Source organism: Cercospora beticola, chromosome 1, assembly GCF_033473495.1.
Source record: "Cercospora beticola chromosome 1, complete sequence".
In the NCBI taxonomy this organism is placed as follows: Eukaryota; Fungi; Ascomycota; class Dothideomycetes; order Mycosphaerellales; family Mycosphaerellaceae; genus Cercospora; species Cercospora beticola.
The window spans coordinates 4,499,930-4,514,997 of record NC_088935.1 but is presented as its reverse complement, the minus strand read 5'-3'; the positions used below and the strand labels follow the sequence as shown (position 1 = coordinate 4,514,997).

General features: G+C 55.1%; 6 protein-coding genes across 6 annotated transcripts; 3 read left to right on the top strand and 3 right to left on the bottom strand.

Annotated features, from left to right (window-relative positions):
* Positions 1–212: 212 nt before the first annotated feature.
* Positions 213–1,325, top strand: RHO25_001804 (uncharacterized protein; the record flags this gene model as incomplete). Its single annotated transcript, XM_023594408.2, has 1 exon — positions 213–1,325. One exon carries the CDS (start codon positions 213–215, stop codon positions 1,323–1,325), a length of 1,113 nt encoding a protein of 370 aa, XP_023458110.1.
* A 143-nt stretch (positions 1,326–1,468) lies between these two features.
* Positions 1,469–3,773, bottom strand: RHO25_001803 (uncharacterized protein; the record flags this gene model as incomplete). Its single annotated transcript, XM_023594407.2, has 2 exons — positions 1,469–3,474; positions 3,557–3,773. The coding sequence occupies 2 exons, from the start codon at positions 3,771–3,773 to the stop codon at positions 1,469–1,471; spliced, it is 2,223 nt and encodes a 740-aa protein (XP_023458103.1).
* Positions 3,774–4,138: 365 nt separating this feature from the next.
* RHO25_001802 (uncharacterized protein) lies at positions 4,139–8,488 on the top strand (the record flags this gene model as incomplete). Its single annotated transcript, XM_023594406.2, has 1 exon — positions 4,139–8,488. The coding sequence occupies one exon, from the start codon at positions 4,139–4,141 to the stop codon at positions 8,486–8,488; it is 4,350 nt and encodes a 1,449-aa protein (XP_023458104.1).
* Positions 8,489–8,561: 73 nt separating this feature from the next.
* Positions 8,562–9,846, bottom strand: RHO25_001801 (uncharacterized protein; the record flags this gene model as incomplete). The annotated part of the gene is made up of 2 exons (XM_023594405.2): positions 8,562–9,530; positions 9,604–9,846. The coding sequence occupies 2 exons, from the start codon at positions 9,844–9,846 to the stop codon at positions 8,562–8,564; spliced, it is 1,212 nt and encodes a 403-aa protein (XP_023458284.1).
* Positions 9,847–10,030: 184 nt separating this feature from the next.
* RHO25_001800 (uncharacterized protein) lies at positions 10,031–12,736 on the top strand (the record flags this gene model as incomplete). The annotated part of the gene is made up of 1 exon (XM_023594404.1): positions 10,031–12,736. One exon carries the CDS (start codon positions 10,031–10,033, stop codon positions 12,734–12,736), a length of 2,706 nt encoding a protein of 901 aa, XP_023458285.1.
* A 109-nt stretch (positions 12,737–12,845) lies between these two features.
* Positions 12,846–13,915, bottom strand: RHO25_001799 (uncharacterized protein; the record flags this gene model as incomplete). The annotated part of the gene is made up of 3 exons (XM_023594403.2): positions 12,846–13,067; positions 13,120–13,182; positions 13,250–13,915. 3 exons carry the CDS (start codon positions 13,913–13,915, stop codon positions 12,846–12,848), a joined length of 951 nt encoding a protein of 316 aa, XP_023458290.1.
* Between the last annotated feature and the right edge of the window lie 1,153 nt (positions 13,916–15,068).

The window sequence follows — 15,068 nt, the reverse complement described above, 5'->3', positions numbered from 1 at the left end:
GTCGATTCGATCGGTGTAAGTGATGCGATGGGGTCGGAGATGGAGGAATGATGCGAGCGATGTGAGAAAGCGGGTAGCAAAAGTTGAACTTGTTCGGGATCGGCAAAGCATCTATCACGGATTCTACGCCTCGCCACGAACACCACCTCCGCCTCTTCTTACCATCACGCACCTCCGACTCCGTGCGCGTTCCGCCAGCCCCCGCGACGGCCATGTCGCGGCTGGTGCACAACAGCAAGCCGTCGCCCATGGGCAAGGCAGACGACGGCGAGATCTGCCCCGTGTGCAAGAGCAGTCGTTACCTTAATGCCAGCCTGCGATTTCTCGTCAACCCATCATGCTACCACCGCATGTGCGAGTCGTGTGTCGACCGGCTCTTCTCCCATGGACCACAGCCGTGCCCGATTCCAGGATGCCGCGAGACATTGCGCAAGAATCGCTTCCGTCAGCAGACCTTCGAGGACATCCAGGTCGAGCGCGAAGTCGACATTCGGCGCAAGGTGGCGGCAGTCTTCAACCGCCGTGAGGACGAATTCGAGAGCTTGCGCGACTACAATGACTACCTGAACGACGTGGAAGACATCACCTTCAACCTCATCAACCGCATCGACGTCGAGGAAACGGAGCGGCGATTCCGAGAGTACGAAATGGCAAATCAGAGGGAGATTGCAGAGAATGCGTCTCTGGCAGAGCAGGAAAGCATGTCATATTCTTCACTGCAGAAAGCCGAGCGCGAGGTCGCGCGCCAGCGGAGAGAGACTGCCCGGCGAGAAGAGGCAGACGAGCGGAGGGAAGCACAGGCGAACAAGCGCGACGTATTGCGACGATTGGAGAACGGGCAGGACCCAGACTCGGTCGCGAAAGAAGCTCAAGGTGCGACACTGAAGAAACGATTGAACCGGCAAGACGCAGCAGCGAGACAACAGCAGCTGCAGGCCACTTCAGAAGTGAAGACAGGACGCGGCGCTGGTGGTAATGGTAACACCCTGATCAAAGGACTCAAAGCAAAAGTCAAGACAGAACCCGACGCTCCGATCGATCCATTCGGTGGCTACAATTTCGGGGTCAAGAGGTATTATTCCACACAGAGCAAGTACGTCTGGGACGTCTTGCAAAGTACTGCGAATGATGGCAAGCATGGGCCTGGTGGATACGAAGTTTCTGTATTCACTGATCGTGCTCTATGCGAAGCCTTCAGTGGACTTGGCTGCTTCATCGCGGACGAATGCACTGAGGCTAGCAAGCAGGATCAGAATGAGCAATTCGCTGGCACGGCTAGGGCAGCGGCGGGAGCTGCGGACATCACAATGAGCGATTCTATATGATGGCATGTTGCGCCGGTCATTACTCTGAGCTCATGACGACAATGAGAATAATGATTGAATTAGCGAGGCGTTGGTGGAACTCTTGACAATTCATAGAAGAGCGTAAGAGCTCGCGACAAATGTCACATTTCGGACAGGATGATCTACATTCTCCTGAACACATTACCACTGGCACTTCTCCGTTCTTTCCCTCTGCCAACACTTCTCCCATTGTCGTCGTTGCTCTGCTGCTGTGGCCGCTTCTTTGACTTCGATGCAGGCGTGAAACTGATCTGCTTCTCACCAAACGGCTTGTCGTCGTCTCCGCCATGTCCTTGATGTCGCGTCCGAGCTGGCAAAGAACTAGCGAGATCGCCGAATGATTTGTCTCGCTGTGGTTTGCGAACCTTTTGTGTTGATGATGATACTCGCATCGCCGGCCCATCGTTTCTTTGATTTTGCGGCCTTTTCCTGGACTTCTTGTACGAGGTCGACCCGATACGATCTGCTGACTCGGCCCCGTCCGACTTTCGCTGGCGTTGTCGTTGACGAGCAGCCACCTCTGCCTCATCCTCTTCATCTTCATCGTCTTCGTCGTTACTGCTTGCGTGGTTACCATCCTCCAGCGCCTCTTCCTCGACCGCAGTAAGGCCGCGTGGTTTTGACGTTGTGGTTGGAACTGTGGATGGGTTATGCATAGCGAATTCTCGACTGGTCTCATCGATCTCGAAATCCTCATTCTCAAACATGCTCCTGAAACGATCGTCAATAGCAGGTTTGGCGTCCGCTGCAGCCTCTGTCGGCTTCGCGAGAGGCTGATCGCCACCTTGTTTGAGGACGCGCTGGGCCTTACGACGCTCGTTGGCTTCTTCTCTAGCAAGCAGAGTCTCCGCAAATTTGCGGTTGACCTTGACCGCAATCTTCTTCGAGCCACGGATGCGGCTTTCCCTCTCCTTGTCGATCTTCTCCTGAATACTCTTCTGCCTCTGTTGCTCCGCCAGGTCGGGATTTGTGAGTAATCGCGCCTGTTCATACAGCTTTTGTGCCACAAAGTAACCATGCATATAAGGTCGAAGCAAATTCGTCGTCCCGACCAAATGGTCCAAACTCAATTCCCTGAGCTGCTTCATGTCCAGGAACTTGTAATTATCATAGACTTCTCCTGCCCCGGAGTTGGTGGAACGGAAAGCCTGTGGATCTTCGGCGTCTTCGGCCATCTCCTCTACGATATTGTCCAAAAAGGCACACCATCTCGGAGCCGGTCCAAGTTGAGGAATGAAGAAAGAGTGCTGCTGTCGTCCCTCGTTGGCCGTCAAGAACATGCCACTGGATGGCACCCATTCGACGTGATTGAGGTCTACGGCAGGTTCGATTCCTGTCCAGTAGTCGCCTGACTTCGCGTCCCACAGTTTGATGCCTTTGCGATCCGCACTGAGGATTTTATCGGAGGCCAGTGGCGATTGAATATATTTCAGGGTTCGAATAGGATAATCGTAACCTTGCTGTTTCTCCAAAAGTGGCACGGGCGATCGTAGGTCATACGTGCGAACGATGCCAGTGCTGCTGCCAGTGGCAAGCTCGAGACCAGAACGGTGGAACGAAAGTGCCGTGATCTCTGGCCTCTCATCCAGATCCTGATCTAGCGTCGACCTGGGTGCTCCGAGTGCGCTAACCCGATTTCGTGAGCGAGAATCCCAGAACTCGACCGTTCCTAGCGATGTTCCAAATGCCAGTAATCCATGACTCTGGTCTGCGATGGCAGCGCAATTGACCGCACCAGTGTTGATTCCTCCCTGAAGAGCGCCGGCACCCACTGTATTAACATCGTCCCCTCCAACATCTACTTCATACCCCTTCATGAATCGACCCAGCTCCAGGTTGAGACGGAAAACTTCACCCATGCCGTCCGCATTGACTCCAACGGCGGGCACAAGTGCTTCGGCATTGCGTGCATTGTACTTGAGATCTCGTCCGTATCGCGGGATGCGTGTGCTGTAGTGTAGACCACCAGGGCTGTGGAACTCGAGGAAGCGGTCTGTCTGCAAATGCAGCGATTTGGTGTAGTCTTGAGAAAGGAGAACAAAAGTGTTGTTGACGGTATTGGTATGGCGGGCGAAGGACAGCGAGAGATGGGGCAGGTAGTGGACATGGATTTGCGGCTTGTAGGTGCCTGTCGCGCGCTCACACTGTCAGTCGGCAATCGTCGTCAGCGCTGAGAACACCCCGTCGACGGCGGCGCAGTATGCACATACCTGTACTCATGACCCATTCGCCATCTTCGCTGACGCGCACGCATTGGCTGGCCTCGTCGAATTCAAAGTCCTGCAGCAGCTCCACACGGTTGGCGTATTCGGCGTCCTTTTTGAGGCTGCGCTTTCGCCGCCGCGCGAGCCATTCGGGCAGTGGACGAGCTGTAGACGCCCCTGCGACGGTGTACACGGGCACCGCACCGCTGTTAGTGAGCTTCATCGCAGGTCGCGGATGCAGAGGAAAGCAAGTGCGGCGAGAAGAAATTCCACTACATGTAGGTTAGCGCTATCTATGCGGCTCTGCTTTGCTGCGGCGCAGATCACCGGCTCGTGCCGCAAAGCGTGGCTGTGGGGGCTTCCGGCGCGGATAGTCTGCTCGACATACATGGTATCGCCCTTGTGTATGCCGGTCGAAACGTGCTGTGTCCCTGCACACACCACCCCGATCCCCAACTACTTGCTGGCCTGCTGCTCTATACGATCTGGAGAAGAGCTGATGAAGACGCGGCGCACCACCGATTCCGCCTCACCGCCCGTCTCCATGTTTCTTCCGTCTAGATCGCGCCGCGGACGGACACAACGAGCATGGACTTCTTGAAAGCGTGCACAACCAACATACATGCCATCGAGAGCGTGAGCCAAGTACGCTTCGCGCTCTTCCAGTTTCGTCACAACACCGCGCCTTCCCACACGCAATGGTCGAAACTGCAACGGGCAATCGCACGACTACGCGCCGACAATGTGCTATGCGCTGCCGTGGGCTCACAAGTGTATGTCTTCGGGGACTCGACTGGGGATGGCAATGCTGCGTACCAAGAGCTGGAAGCGGATTTGGAAGTCATCGCGCAAGGAACAGTCGCCGAGCGCGCAGCAGAATCCGCGACCAGCAGCCCTCGAGACGCCTTGTTGGCTGCGGTGGAGCTGTCAGTCGCGCACAACCTGTCCAAAGACCCGGCAATCACGCATGTCGCGCCCTGGACTTGGCTTTATGGCAATCGTCGCAGTGACGAGGTCGATGAAGGGGAGAGCATGATGATCAAGCTTCGCGCCAGGACGACCCCGACAGATGGCCTCTACCTAGTCTCGGATGTCCTTCCTGCCACGCTTCAAACAGTAGGCTCTGCACGGTGCAGTACCGACGATCCAGTAGTCCTAGCTCCGTTCGGCCAGTCTGCGCGACCCCTTGTTCTCGAATCCGGTAAGAATCTCCTCGACGGTGAGAACTGGAGGACGATCGTAACAGAAATGCTGCCAACACAAGGTCTTGAATTGCCACGCGATACCCAATGGATACCGGTTGAGCTTCTAGATGGTACTGAAACTGCTTGGGCATGGCCTGCACACCTGTGTTTCACCACTTCAGTTGCCAACAATCAAGTCGATGCTACCTTTGCAGAGGGCCGGGACTGGCGACGATGGTTCATTAGCACGGAGGAAGGCGCCATCTTCCGAAACCCGCTGGCGGCCACGGAGGATTGGTACAAAGGCTTTGCAGAAAGAGAACGCGCTAAGGCTGCTGCAGACGTTTTTGTACCAACAGAAGCTCCCACGACTGGACAGGCTCCGCCTACGATGACTGCTGAAGTGACACCACTTGAGGCAGATACGGCTGTTTCGCCGTCATTCACGCAGCGAGGAGCTGAACATCTGTCTGCCATGGTGGGCATCTATCCAACACCCCCTGATGGCTTCGCCCCAGCACAGCCAGGCCTGCTGAGTGCTGCGACCCCTTCAGTGACACAGCCAGACCCGAGCAGTTCCGTGCTGGGCACTTCGCCGAATGATTCCATGCAACCAAAGCCTTCAGCACAGCAGCCTCCTCCACCGCACGATCCAAGCGAGCTGAATGCGGCGCAAGACGATTTATTTGGTGATGTCGGTGAGATGGGATTTGGCGACGCTGAAATAGAGGATGCGGATTTCAATTTCTTCGACGAGCCCGACGATGAGTTCACGGAGCAGCCGCCGATGGAGACTCGTGATGTGCTTGACGAGTCCAATGCTGATGCAGAAACGATCAGTGCAGCGCAACCTACGGAATTGGCACTCGAAGGTGATGCTTCGGTGCTGCCGGACGCCTCAAATGACGACAATTTGCTACAATACGAACTTGCTGATACCACAAATGCAAACATTGCAGAGAAGATCGACACTGAGGAGAGCTCCATTGGGGCCAGGGCTTTGAGTGAACCTTCTATTAAGCCAAAGCGGCCCTTGAGCCCTTTCGGCATTCGCGAACAACTTCTACCACCTCCCGTCCCAGCGAGCCACTTACAACTACATGCGGATGCGCAGTCTCGCCACACGGGCCGCAGGGACAGCAGCTTTGCCTCGATCAATTTCCGCAATTCCATCCGCATGGCATCGATGTATGAACCCGCCCTGGTGGCCAAAGATGCAGCACGCACCAAGCCGCCTCCTGACTCTGTATGTATCGCGCTTCCGCCTGCTCGCACCGGACCGGGCGTGAAACAGGAGGTCCACGACACCGACGGGTACGATGTCGACAGCAGCGATAGCGAAGAAGAGTCCTATGATTCTTCTTCGAGTGAGGCCGACGATACGGATTTGCCACCCAGGTTGCCTTGGGAGACCAGGAAACGAAAGCGACAGCTTGATGACGACGTTGCAACCTATACTTTGAACAACCATATGAATTCTCATGCGGAAGAAGATGAGGTCGGCAACGTGTCCGACGCCGCTGCTAAGAACACCATGGTAGAGGTGTTGCAACAGTATTCGTCGAGTATCTTGCTTGCCGACTTCGGGTCAAGTCTACGTCCATCAAAGCCGACCCAACATCCGCCTGCACTACTCCACGCTTTACAGCCAGAATCAATGGAGACAGTGGCAGGTCCGCTACTGTCGCTCGAGAGTGCATATAGTCTGACCAAGTCAGACCTCATTTGTGTCGCGCAACTCGTAGCCGATCAGTCTATCACTGCGAACATACGCTCTTCGATAGGTGTACACGATCTTTCCGGTGATTCAGAACTGGTTGTGCCTGTCGTGACAAAGTATTTGCGAGACCAACTCAAACGAGCTGTTCGTATAGCAGTACCAGAAGCGCTGGAGTGCGATCTTTCAGAGCTTGCACTGTCGAAAGAGTCAGTCTTGCGCCAGACAAACAATGCTGGAAAGACGCCACAAGGTCAGCCTCGGCCACCGCAGCGGCTCGACAGTGCGCATATCGGTCCCGATTGTTTTACATTACCGTCGCCCTTCTTGAGGTTGCGCCGTGGTCGTGATGCTTGGGAAATGCTGCCCGCCTGCATACCATTTTGGGAGACGCTAGGGCTCAGCCCAGCAGCTGGTCCCAAGCATCTCCGTGCGTTCTGCGTCTTTCCATTCAACGAGGATCTCCAGCGCCTGGCCGATCACTTCCTGGGTGACCTGGGCACCGCCTACGAGAATTGCAAATTGGGCACCCACGTTCACTTGCGCAATGCCAGCGAAGTGGACGTGCACGATACTTTCGAGGACGGCATGGCCCCTGTTGATCTAGGAGAAGAAGCGTCGCTGGAGGCTGCTCTCAAGTCGTATGCTACCACCTGTTCAGACTTAGGCAAAGCTTTGTCGACCATTGCTCACCAGGAGTCTGAGGATCGTGCCATCGTCGTGTACATCCTCAATCCTTTCAGCGGAGAGCAGGCACGCCAACATCTTTGTGCTTGTTTCTGGACGCTTTTTCAGACCTACCGAGACAACATGCCCAGAGCATCCGGCGAACGAGGAGGAAGCGACATCTTCTTACAGCTTCTGCCAATCTCACTAGTAGCCGCCTACGATGCTTTTGTGCCACTGGATGCCAGACGGATGTCAATACTAGCTCGTGAGATCTATGACCGGTGTCCGCCCACCTCTGCTCTGCAACTGTCTGACATATCCGCCCCACTGCCAAATCTTGCTGCTCCGACTGTGGAATTGGCCAGTATGGCGCCTAAGCGGCTCGGCTTTCAACTGATACCTGAAGCTGCTGCGGATCTCCTATACGAAGGGTCCATTCTTCATCTAGCATACGCTTGCAGCTCAGATGGTAAGTGGCTGACGGCATCCTGGATAGACAGCACAGGAAAGTATCAGTCCAGTTCTTCATTCTGCATGGCTGGCAGAACATTTGCAGAAACTGCGGAGGATGTATGGGAACACACCAAAACCATCATGGCAGCGCGCCAAGTTTCATGGCGAATATTCGTCGTCACTCAAGACAGCGCAATCGAGGCCTCAATTATGCACTGCTGGCGAATGCTCGCGGCCAAGCCTCGCGCTCAGCCTGTTTGCGTGACGATGCTGTCTATCCAGACCGAGCCACTGTTGCAGTTGCTGCCACCATATGCGGGCCTCGAGCACGCTGCAATTGGGAGCGCAGAGAACGGTGTCCTTACACCAGCGTCCACCCCACAAGGAGCCACCTTCACTTCCTCGCCAGATGTTGCGGGACATGGAGGCAATGCCCCGTTAACTCCCGCGCCCAGCGACACAGCCACTTCGCTCCCGGCGGACAGCGCAGCTGATGCCGATGCGCAACTAACTGATATGACTGATGAGACATGGGGCGTCCTTTTGACTTCGAAGCTGAGCGGCACTACACAGAATAGCAGCATGGCGCATGGGGTCTTGTTGCAGCGCGGCAAGGTGGCCTTACACGATACTGATCAGATCGAGATGATCGACAAACTGCCTTCGCTTGGTGTGAACATACACTGGACAATACAAGTCAAGCCGCAAGGAACTGTCGACGAAGGAAGCATTAAGCAGGCTGAATTGACCTTGCGAGAGGTGTTGCGAATGTTCCGCGGACTGTCCTTATTAACGAAGGCGAGAGGCCTGGAATGTAGTGTTGGCGCGTTTGCACCATTACATGTTGCGACAGCCGTCATGGGAGCAGCAGGGTTGGATGGCCTGTTGGCAGATCCAGAAGGAGGAAGCGGGTGACAAAACTGCTCATTCGCGTGCATTGAGCAAATATTTAGCGATATGCTCAAACAGCGTGGACCCGCGTCAGCGGTCAGCGTCCACGAAGAACCTCTGCAAAGTTTTGCGTCCCACCCAGATCGTAAATGTTTTCGATGTCGTCCAGACTCCAGACGCGAGCCCATAATCTCTCTTGACCCTGAGGAGGTCTGCCGTTATTCGTTCTGACGATAACATCGTCGGCTTTTGCCACGTGCGGCTCCAGATCATCCACCTCGTCGTTGTAAGCGTTCAAGGCAGGGTTAAGAGAATCGTTGAGGTCAGGGCGTTCCTGTGCTCTTGCACTGTTGTGAGCTCTCAGGTCCTGCCTCCGAGCTCTGAACACATAGCCATCTGCCATGTCTTCTTTGAGATCTGACCACTTCTGCGACTCGTTGGTCGTCATACCGGCCCAGATCAGATACAAGTGGTAAGCCAGTAGCCCAAGGGGCAAGCAGGCTGTTGAGACAGCCAGTAAGCCGACGCCAGCAATCGATATACCGCCACGATTAAGAGCGGCGATAATCGCATTTCCGATGCTCTCTAGTCGGGCCCAGCTAAAAAGTGGCGTGGCTCGGTCGACCGTCAAATAAAGTCGTAGGAGGTACCAGCTGAGATAGCTGCCATAGATTTGGACGAGGCCGATTGAAAGAAGCAGAGCAAGAAAGTAGTGATAGTTGCCCCGTCCTAGACAGTTATTGACCCAGGGGCAGTGATGATCGCACTTCGCTACACAGTGGCCGCAAAAGCTGCAATGCTTCGATCGCGCAGGCTTGACGAGGTTGCATGTTTTGCAAGTTACGCCGGGCTGGAACAGAATATGATCGTAGGGATAATCGGACATGCGTTTTGCATGGTTTTCAGGCGTGACGTAGTGGCTGGTGCATTTTACGGTAAGGTAGGTGAAGAGATAAGGAAGAACGACCAGCAACGGCACAGGAAGCAGTTGCTCCCTGGGAAGCCGGTGGACAGTGTTCCACAGAAAGAGGAAGATGGCGCCCGTCAGTATGAACAGGAAAATGATCTAGCCTCACCTTTAGCGACGATGGACGGAATTTCTTGGCGAAGGCAGCTGCAGCCTGGGGTATGGTGCATACCAGGACGACGGGATTCTGCTCGTAGAACAAATAAGTGCCCAGTTTCTTGCTCTTGCGCGTCACTCGCCCGCCCGTCGCTGCCCGGTCGAGTCGTCGGAGCGCGTTGGGCGTGTGGATGCAGAGGACGCGTTGAAGCCAGCCGATCGGCGTCCTGCGTAAAGACGGCAGTTGTCCGAAGAGCGCGACGAAGGTCAAGAAGGAGACGAGCAGAATGCCGATGAGGAGTTTCCGGAGCAGAGCCATGCCGTTGGCCCTGGCTAACCTTCCTGGCTCGATGGCAACGGCGGCGGTGAATCAGGCGGAAGCGTTGCAGTGGGAGTGACGACGAATTTCGGACCGGGAGTTGGACGCGTCAAGCAGGCGCGTTCTGGCCCCACTACGACTGCACGTACATCGCATACCATCGACCTTCGATGGACACACTCCCATGGCCGGCGCATCCATCGTCGTGAGCGATGCATCGGCAGAACACCGTCGCACTGGCGCAGCGACCCTCTTCGCCAATCTCAGCTTCTTCTGCCTCCAGAAGTTGCCCGCACGCTCCCAGCTTATCCGCGACATCGAAGCCAATGGCGGCCGCGTAGTGAAGAACGAGAAACTGGCCGACTATGTCATTGCAGACCACGTGCGGAAAGACGTGCCTGCCGGCAGCTATTCCTGGACGCTCATCACCACCGCCATTGCCAATGGAGCGCTACCAGATCCCGCCGATCATTACGCTGGTCCGAGGCCAGGCACCATTCGAGATGTGGGCTCTGCAGCTCCGGGCAAAGCCACGCGTACGCCCTTCACTCACGAGGAAGACAAGCAGCTATGGCAGTGGGTCGAGCAGGAGAAGACTCGTGGAGGCCAGTTCAAAGGCAACGATATCTACAAGCGCCTAGAACAGATCAATCCTCGTCACACTTTTCAGTCATGGCGCGATCGCTACCTAAAAAAGCTCATGAATAACCCACCCGCTGGGGTACAGCCCACTGTACCCGCAAATGCTCCTCCAAGTCCTTCGACTGCACTAGACGGGGAGATGGAGGAGGAGCAAGCGTCCACGCCTCCGGCGAAACGTCGCAGAGTTGAGATCGTGGACGAGAAGGATCAAGGGCCTGAGCATTCTGAGGATCAGTCGGCGGACACAGTGCATGCTGAAGACCACGGGAAAAAAGAGACTGATGTAGATCTGCTCATGCCTCATGCTGCAGACATTGACAATGTTTTGGAAGACCAATGGCTACCCGCGTGGGAGCTTTGGGCTGAGGCATATCCGCATCGTTCGGCTCAAGAGTGGGCCAAGTTTTGGCAAGAAGATGTTCGTCCTATATATCAAGCACAACTTCGAGACAAGGGCAATACGGAACGGCCTAGCGTGAGACCTTCGGACGCTGGAGAAAATCGGAGAAAACGCAAAAGACACTTCGATGTTGTGCCGACTAATGGCGAGAGCCATTTTGAGCCTGGGTCACCTCAGCCGCGATCTCAGAATCACTCGCCATCCCGCTCGTCCGATGTGCACCGCATTGATCATACCACTAAAGCTGCCACTGCCACAGCTTCAGAAAGCCTAGGCCCCTTCGCCGAACTCTTGACGTCCGACGAGAATCGTGCGGCTGCCCAGCAAATCACAAACGAATCGCTGGTCGCCTTCGACGAGAGTGCGAGTCGTGCAGGGTTGGTGGAAGCCAGCGGCGAGGGCGAGGACCTCATCAAACTTCTTACACACGAGAACAATCAACTAGAGCACAGACCCTACATAAGTGATGGGCCCGAGATCGAAGACCTGCGGAGCTCAGAGGTACAGCAGCGTCCCACAGAGGATGACATTGGAGCGATAATGCCGGAGGACGACCTTGCGTCCGATTTCGAGTCACAGCTATCTGGAGGCACTGCCCTCACGGAAGCTAATCTCGCTGCGCAGGAAGCCCGACACAAAGCACCCTTACTAAGAGGCGCAGACCTGCCCGAGGACGATGCGAACAATGACCAGTCCGATTTCGTCAAGTATTTGCAGCAAAGTCTGATGCCGAGCCACAATCAGCCCGAACTTTCACAGGAACGGAATGTCTCAGGAAGCCATTCGAATGCTGGGAAGGCGCGATCAATAGAGGACGAGTCCGATCATGATGTTGACGAGGTGATACTATCTAATTTAGAATGGCCGTCATCGCCTCATCGGCCGCAAGTCACGGCAATGCCTTCGAACACGCAGGCGGAAGACATAGAAAATGTTCCTCTCGCAGAGGCGAAAGGGCTCACAGCTGGCAGCCCTCTTGCAGCATCCAGTACCGCCAGACCTGATGCCATTGCCCGTTCGGGCGGACTTGAGGCAAGGAACATGGAGCCAAGCGACGACTTGGACCAAGAGGTTGACCTCTCTGTGGCGTTCCCGGAAGTTGGAGGCGGCTTTGATCCCAGCTCAGACCGTGACAGCACACCAGCCATGGCAGAAGAGGAGGCCTTAGACCTTGGAGACTATTATGACGAAGTCGACGGCCCGAACCCCCATGAATATGAGACCCCTCGGAAGGCATCGCAACTTATCGAGATCTCCTCAACCTCTATTCCTAGTTCCCCTCTGCCAGATTCTCCGGGCTCTCAAGATGGAACACGTGGCCGGCAGATACCTAGGCCACTTGAAACACAAGACTTCTATAACGCAGAAACACAACAAGCGGATCTGACTATGCCCCTGCCACTTGACACTGATGACGAGGACGGGGACGGAGAGCAGAATGACGAACATGACCAAACCGCACACGACTTGACCGAGACGATCGAGCAGTACGCTAGCAGCCAAGCGATGCGTGCAGAATCGCCATCAGCAGATCTTAATTCAGAGGACGAATCAGAACGGCTGGAGAGCTGGATGGCAACCATGAAAGTCCGAGGCCACGATGAGAGCGCAATCATCGAAGCGGTCAAGTGTACTTCATTGCGACTGGACCTCGCGGAATTTGTGTTGATGCACGTGAGGGCTGGCAAAGGGATCCCTACTGATGTTCCAGGCGTATGGAACGAAGACGAAGATGAGCAGCTGGAAGGAGGCAATGCCAGGGCAATTCGGTTGCTAGAGAAGAAGCACGGCTGGGACGCGTGTCGAGCGAGGTTGAATTATCTCGAACAGTACCGCGATACTGAATGATGGATGAATTGGAACTGGGTAGCAGCGTCTATATTTTTGCTTATGAGATACCCCCTTTATGCGTCTGCAATTCGTGTCCGTAACTCTCATATGGACGAGCATCAACAGCTCAAGAATGGTAATTGTCGAGCGGTGCTTCGTGTTTGATCTCATCCCAGATGGCATCGATCCTCTTGACGGCTTTGTCGCTGAGCGGCCCGCCTCCGATCGAGTCCAACGTCTCTTGCAGCTGTTCGACACTGCTGGCGCCGATAATGAGGGCGTCGCCGTTCTCATTCTTTAGTGGCGAATTGTAAGCAACCCATCGATAAGCCAAATCGGCTCTCGTGATCTGTGCGATGAGTGTCAGTAAGGCGCGTGTTTTGAGAACCGAGGCAGCTCACTCCTTCATCTTTCGCAATGCTCGCCCATTGCTCCAGTGCGTTGAGCAGTGCTGGCTTTCCGTACTGCAGAGTGTTAGCAGTGTCATAGTCCTACTTCAGCACAAATCAGGAACAGGAGAGGGCGCCTCACCAATTTCTTGTACATGCTTGCACCGCTCTCAGTATTATTGAATCGACCAGAGCCCTTCTCAATATCCTCCTTCGACTTGGACAAGAATCCTCCCGCCAGAGGACTATACGCATAGAACGAAATCCCCAGCTTGCGGAGCGTCGGAAACAAAAGCTCCTCTTGCTTCCTCGCTACGGCACTATAATTCCCTTGATAGACTTGAGGCAATGGATATCCTTTTTCCTTGCAGTGATTGTAGACCTTTTCGACATCTTCGGCTTTGTAATTCGACAGACCGAAACGTTTGAAGAAACCGGTCTTGTGGACTTCATTGATGGCTGAGAGAGTTTCTTCTATTGGCGTGTTTGGGTCTGGAGCGTGAATGTAGAAGATATCGACTTGGCCGAGTTTGTCTTTACTGTTTTGGGCTTCTTTGAGGATGTTCTCTCGTGAGGCTCCGTTTTCCTTGTTGAAGCCACCGCGGGTTTTGGTGTCGAGAGTGAAGCGGCTTGGGGCGCCTGTTTCGCTCAGGATGGTTTCACTGTCGCCGTAGAGGTTGGCTGTGTCGATGGTTTTGACACCTGCTGCGAGGAGGACATCGTAGGCACGTTTCAGTGTGGCGGTTTCTGCCAATGGTCTGCCGTTGTTGAGGCCAGCGCCGCCGAATACGATCTTGAGTCCAGACATGATTGTTGATTATGGACAGAATGGGGAATCTATTCGTGCAATGGTTCTACTGAGGTTGCCCCTCGACTCTCTTGCCCTGCTTACCAACCATATGCTGCAGCTGCGATGAGCTCATGGAAGACCCCACCTCGCGACATCTAGTCGTCTTCTGCAGCATCGTCCCTGTCGCTGCAACAAAGCAGAACAAACACTAGGAACGACGATGCCTACTTCGCCTGAAAGATTTGAATATTCCTTCATTCCTCATATCTCTCCCTTGCGTAGCACATCTGAGGCACTCTGTCTCAAGAAACGATGCAAGAGTGGAAGGAAGTTCACGACGAGTGATCAGATGTTTCCCGAAGATGTGGCCCGCTGTTTGCTGTCTGCAAGTAGCGTCCGTTTCGTAGTCGTCAACGATCATGGCACTTGCACCTGCCATAAACAGACCTGCATTGACCTGATGAGGCAGTGCTGGACGGCAAGACTGGTGGGCCGGGGGGAAGGCGGCGCGGCGAGTAAGTGAAGAGTGACCGAGACTTTGGCAGTGTCTTGGCATCACGCAGAGCCCCAAAAGACATGCCAAATGCGATGCTCTCGCCTGTGGCTTTTTATAGCTCCGCGCCCGCTAGACCACACGTCGCTCTTCACACACGAGCGCGTCGACGTAACCTCCGTGTTCCTTCGCTTCTCACGGTCAACAGGATCAACGACCATCGCATCGACGCCACCCGCCAGTCAAGTCGGTCTGCAACATCGTACAATCGTAGCGGTGGGGCCGCCGGCATTTTCACTTTCCACCTGCTTCGCCATGCAGCTGTCACTCTGCCTGCCGCGCCGTGATCTGCAGCGCAGCCTTCTCGTGGCGTTCTTGTCGTCCTGTCTGGGCTCTCACTCCTCAGACCGACTGCTGTATTGGGCAGCCGTGTGCTGTAGGTGAGGAGGAGGCTGAGAAGCAGCTGACTGACCGACCGACCATCGGCCCACCGGACGGACGCGTATGACCCGCTAGGCTCAAGTTTCGAATGCGACCCCGGTTCCTGATCTCGCGCGATGCGTGTAGCAGAACGATGGTCAAGTCGCGAATAGCAACACACAAACGAGTCGTATACCGATGCGGCCATCACTGTGCCGCCATCCGTGCTGTTTCGGCCGCATCCGGTCACGAGGAAAC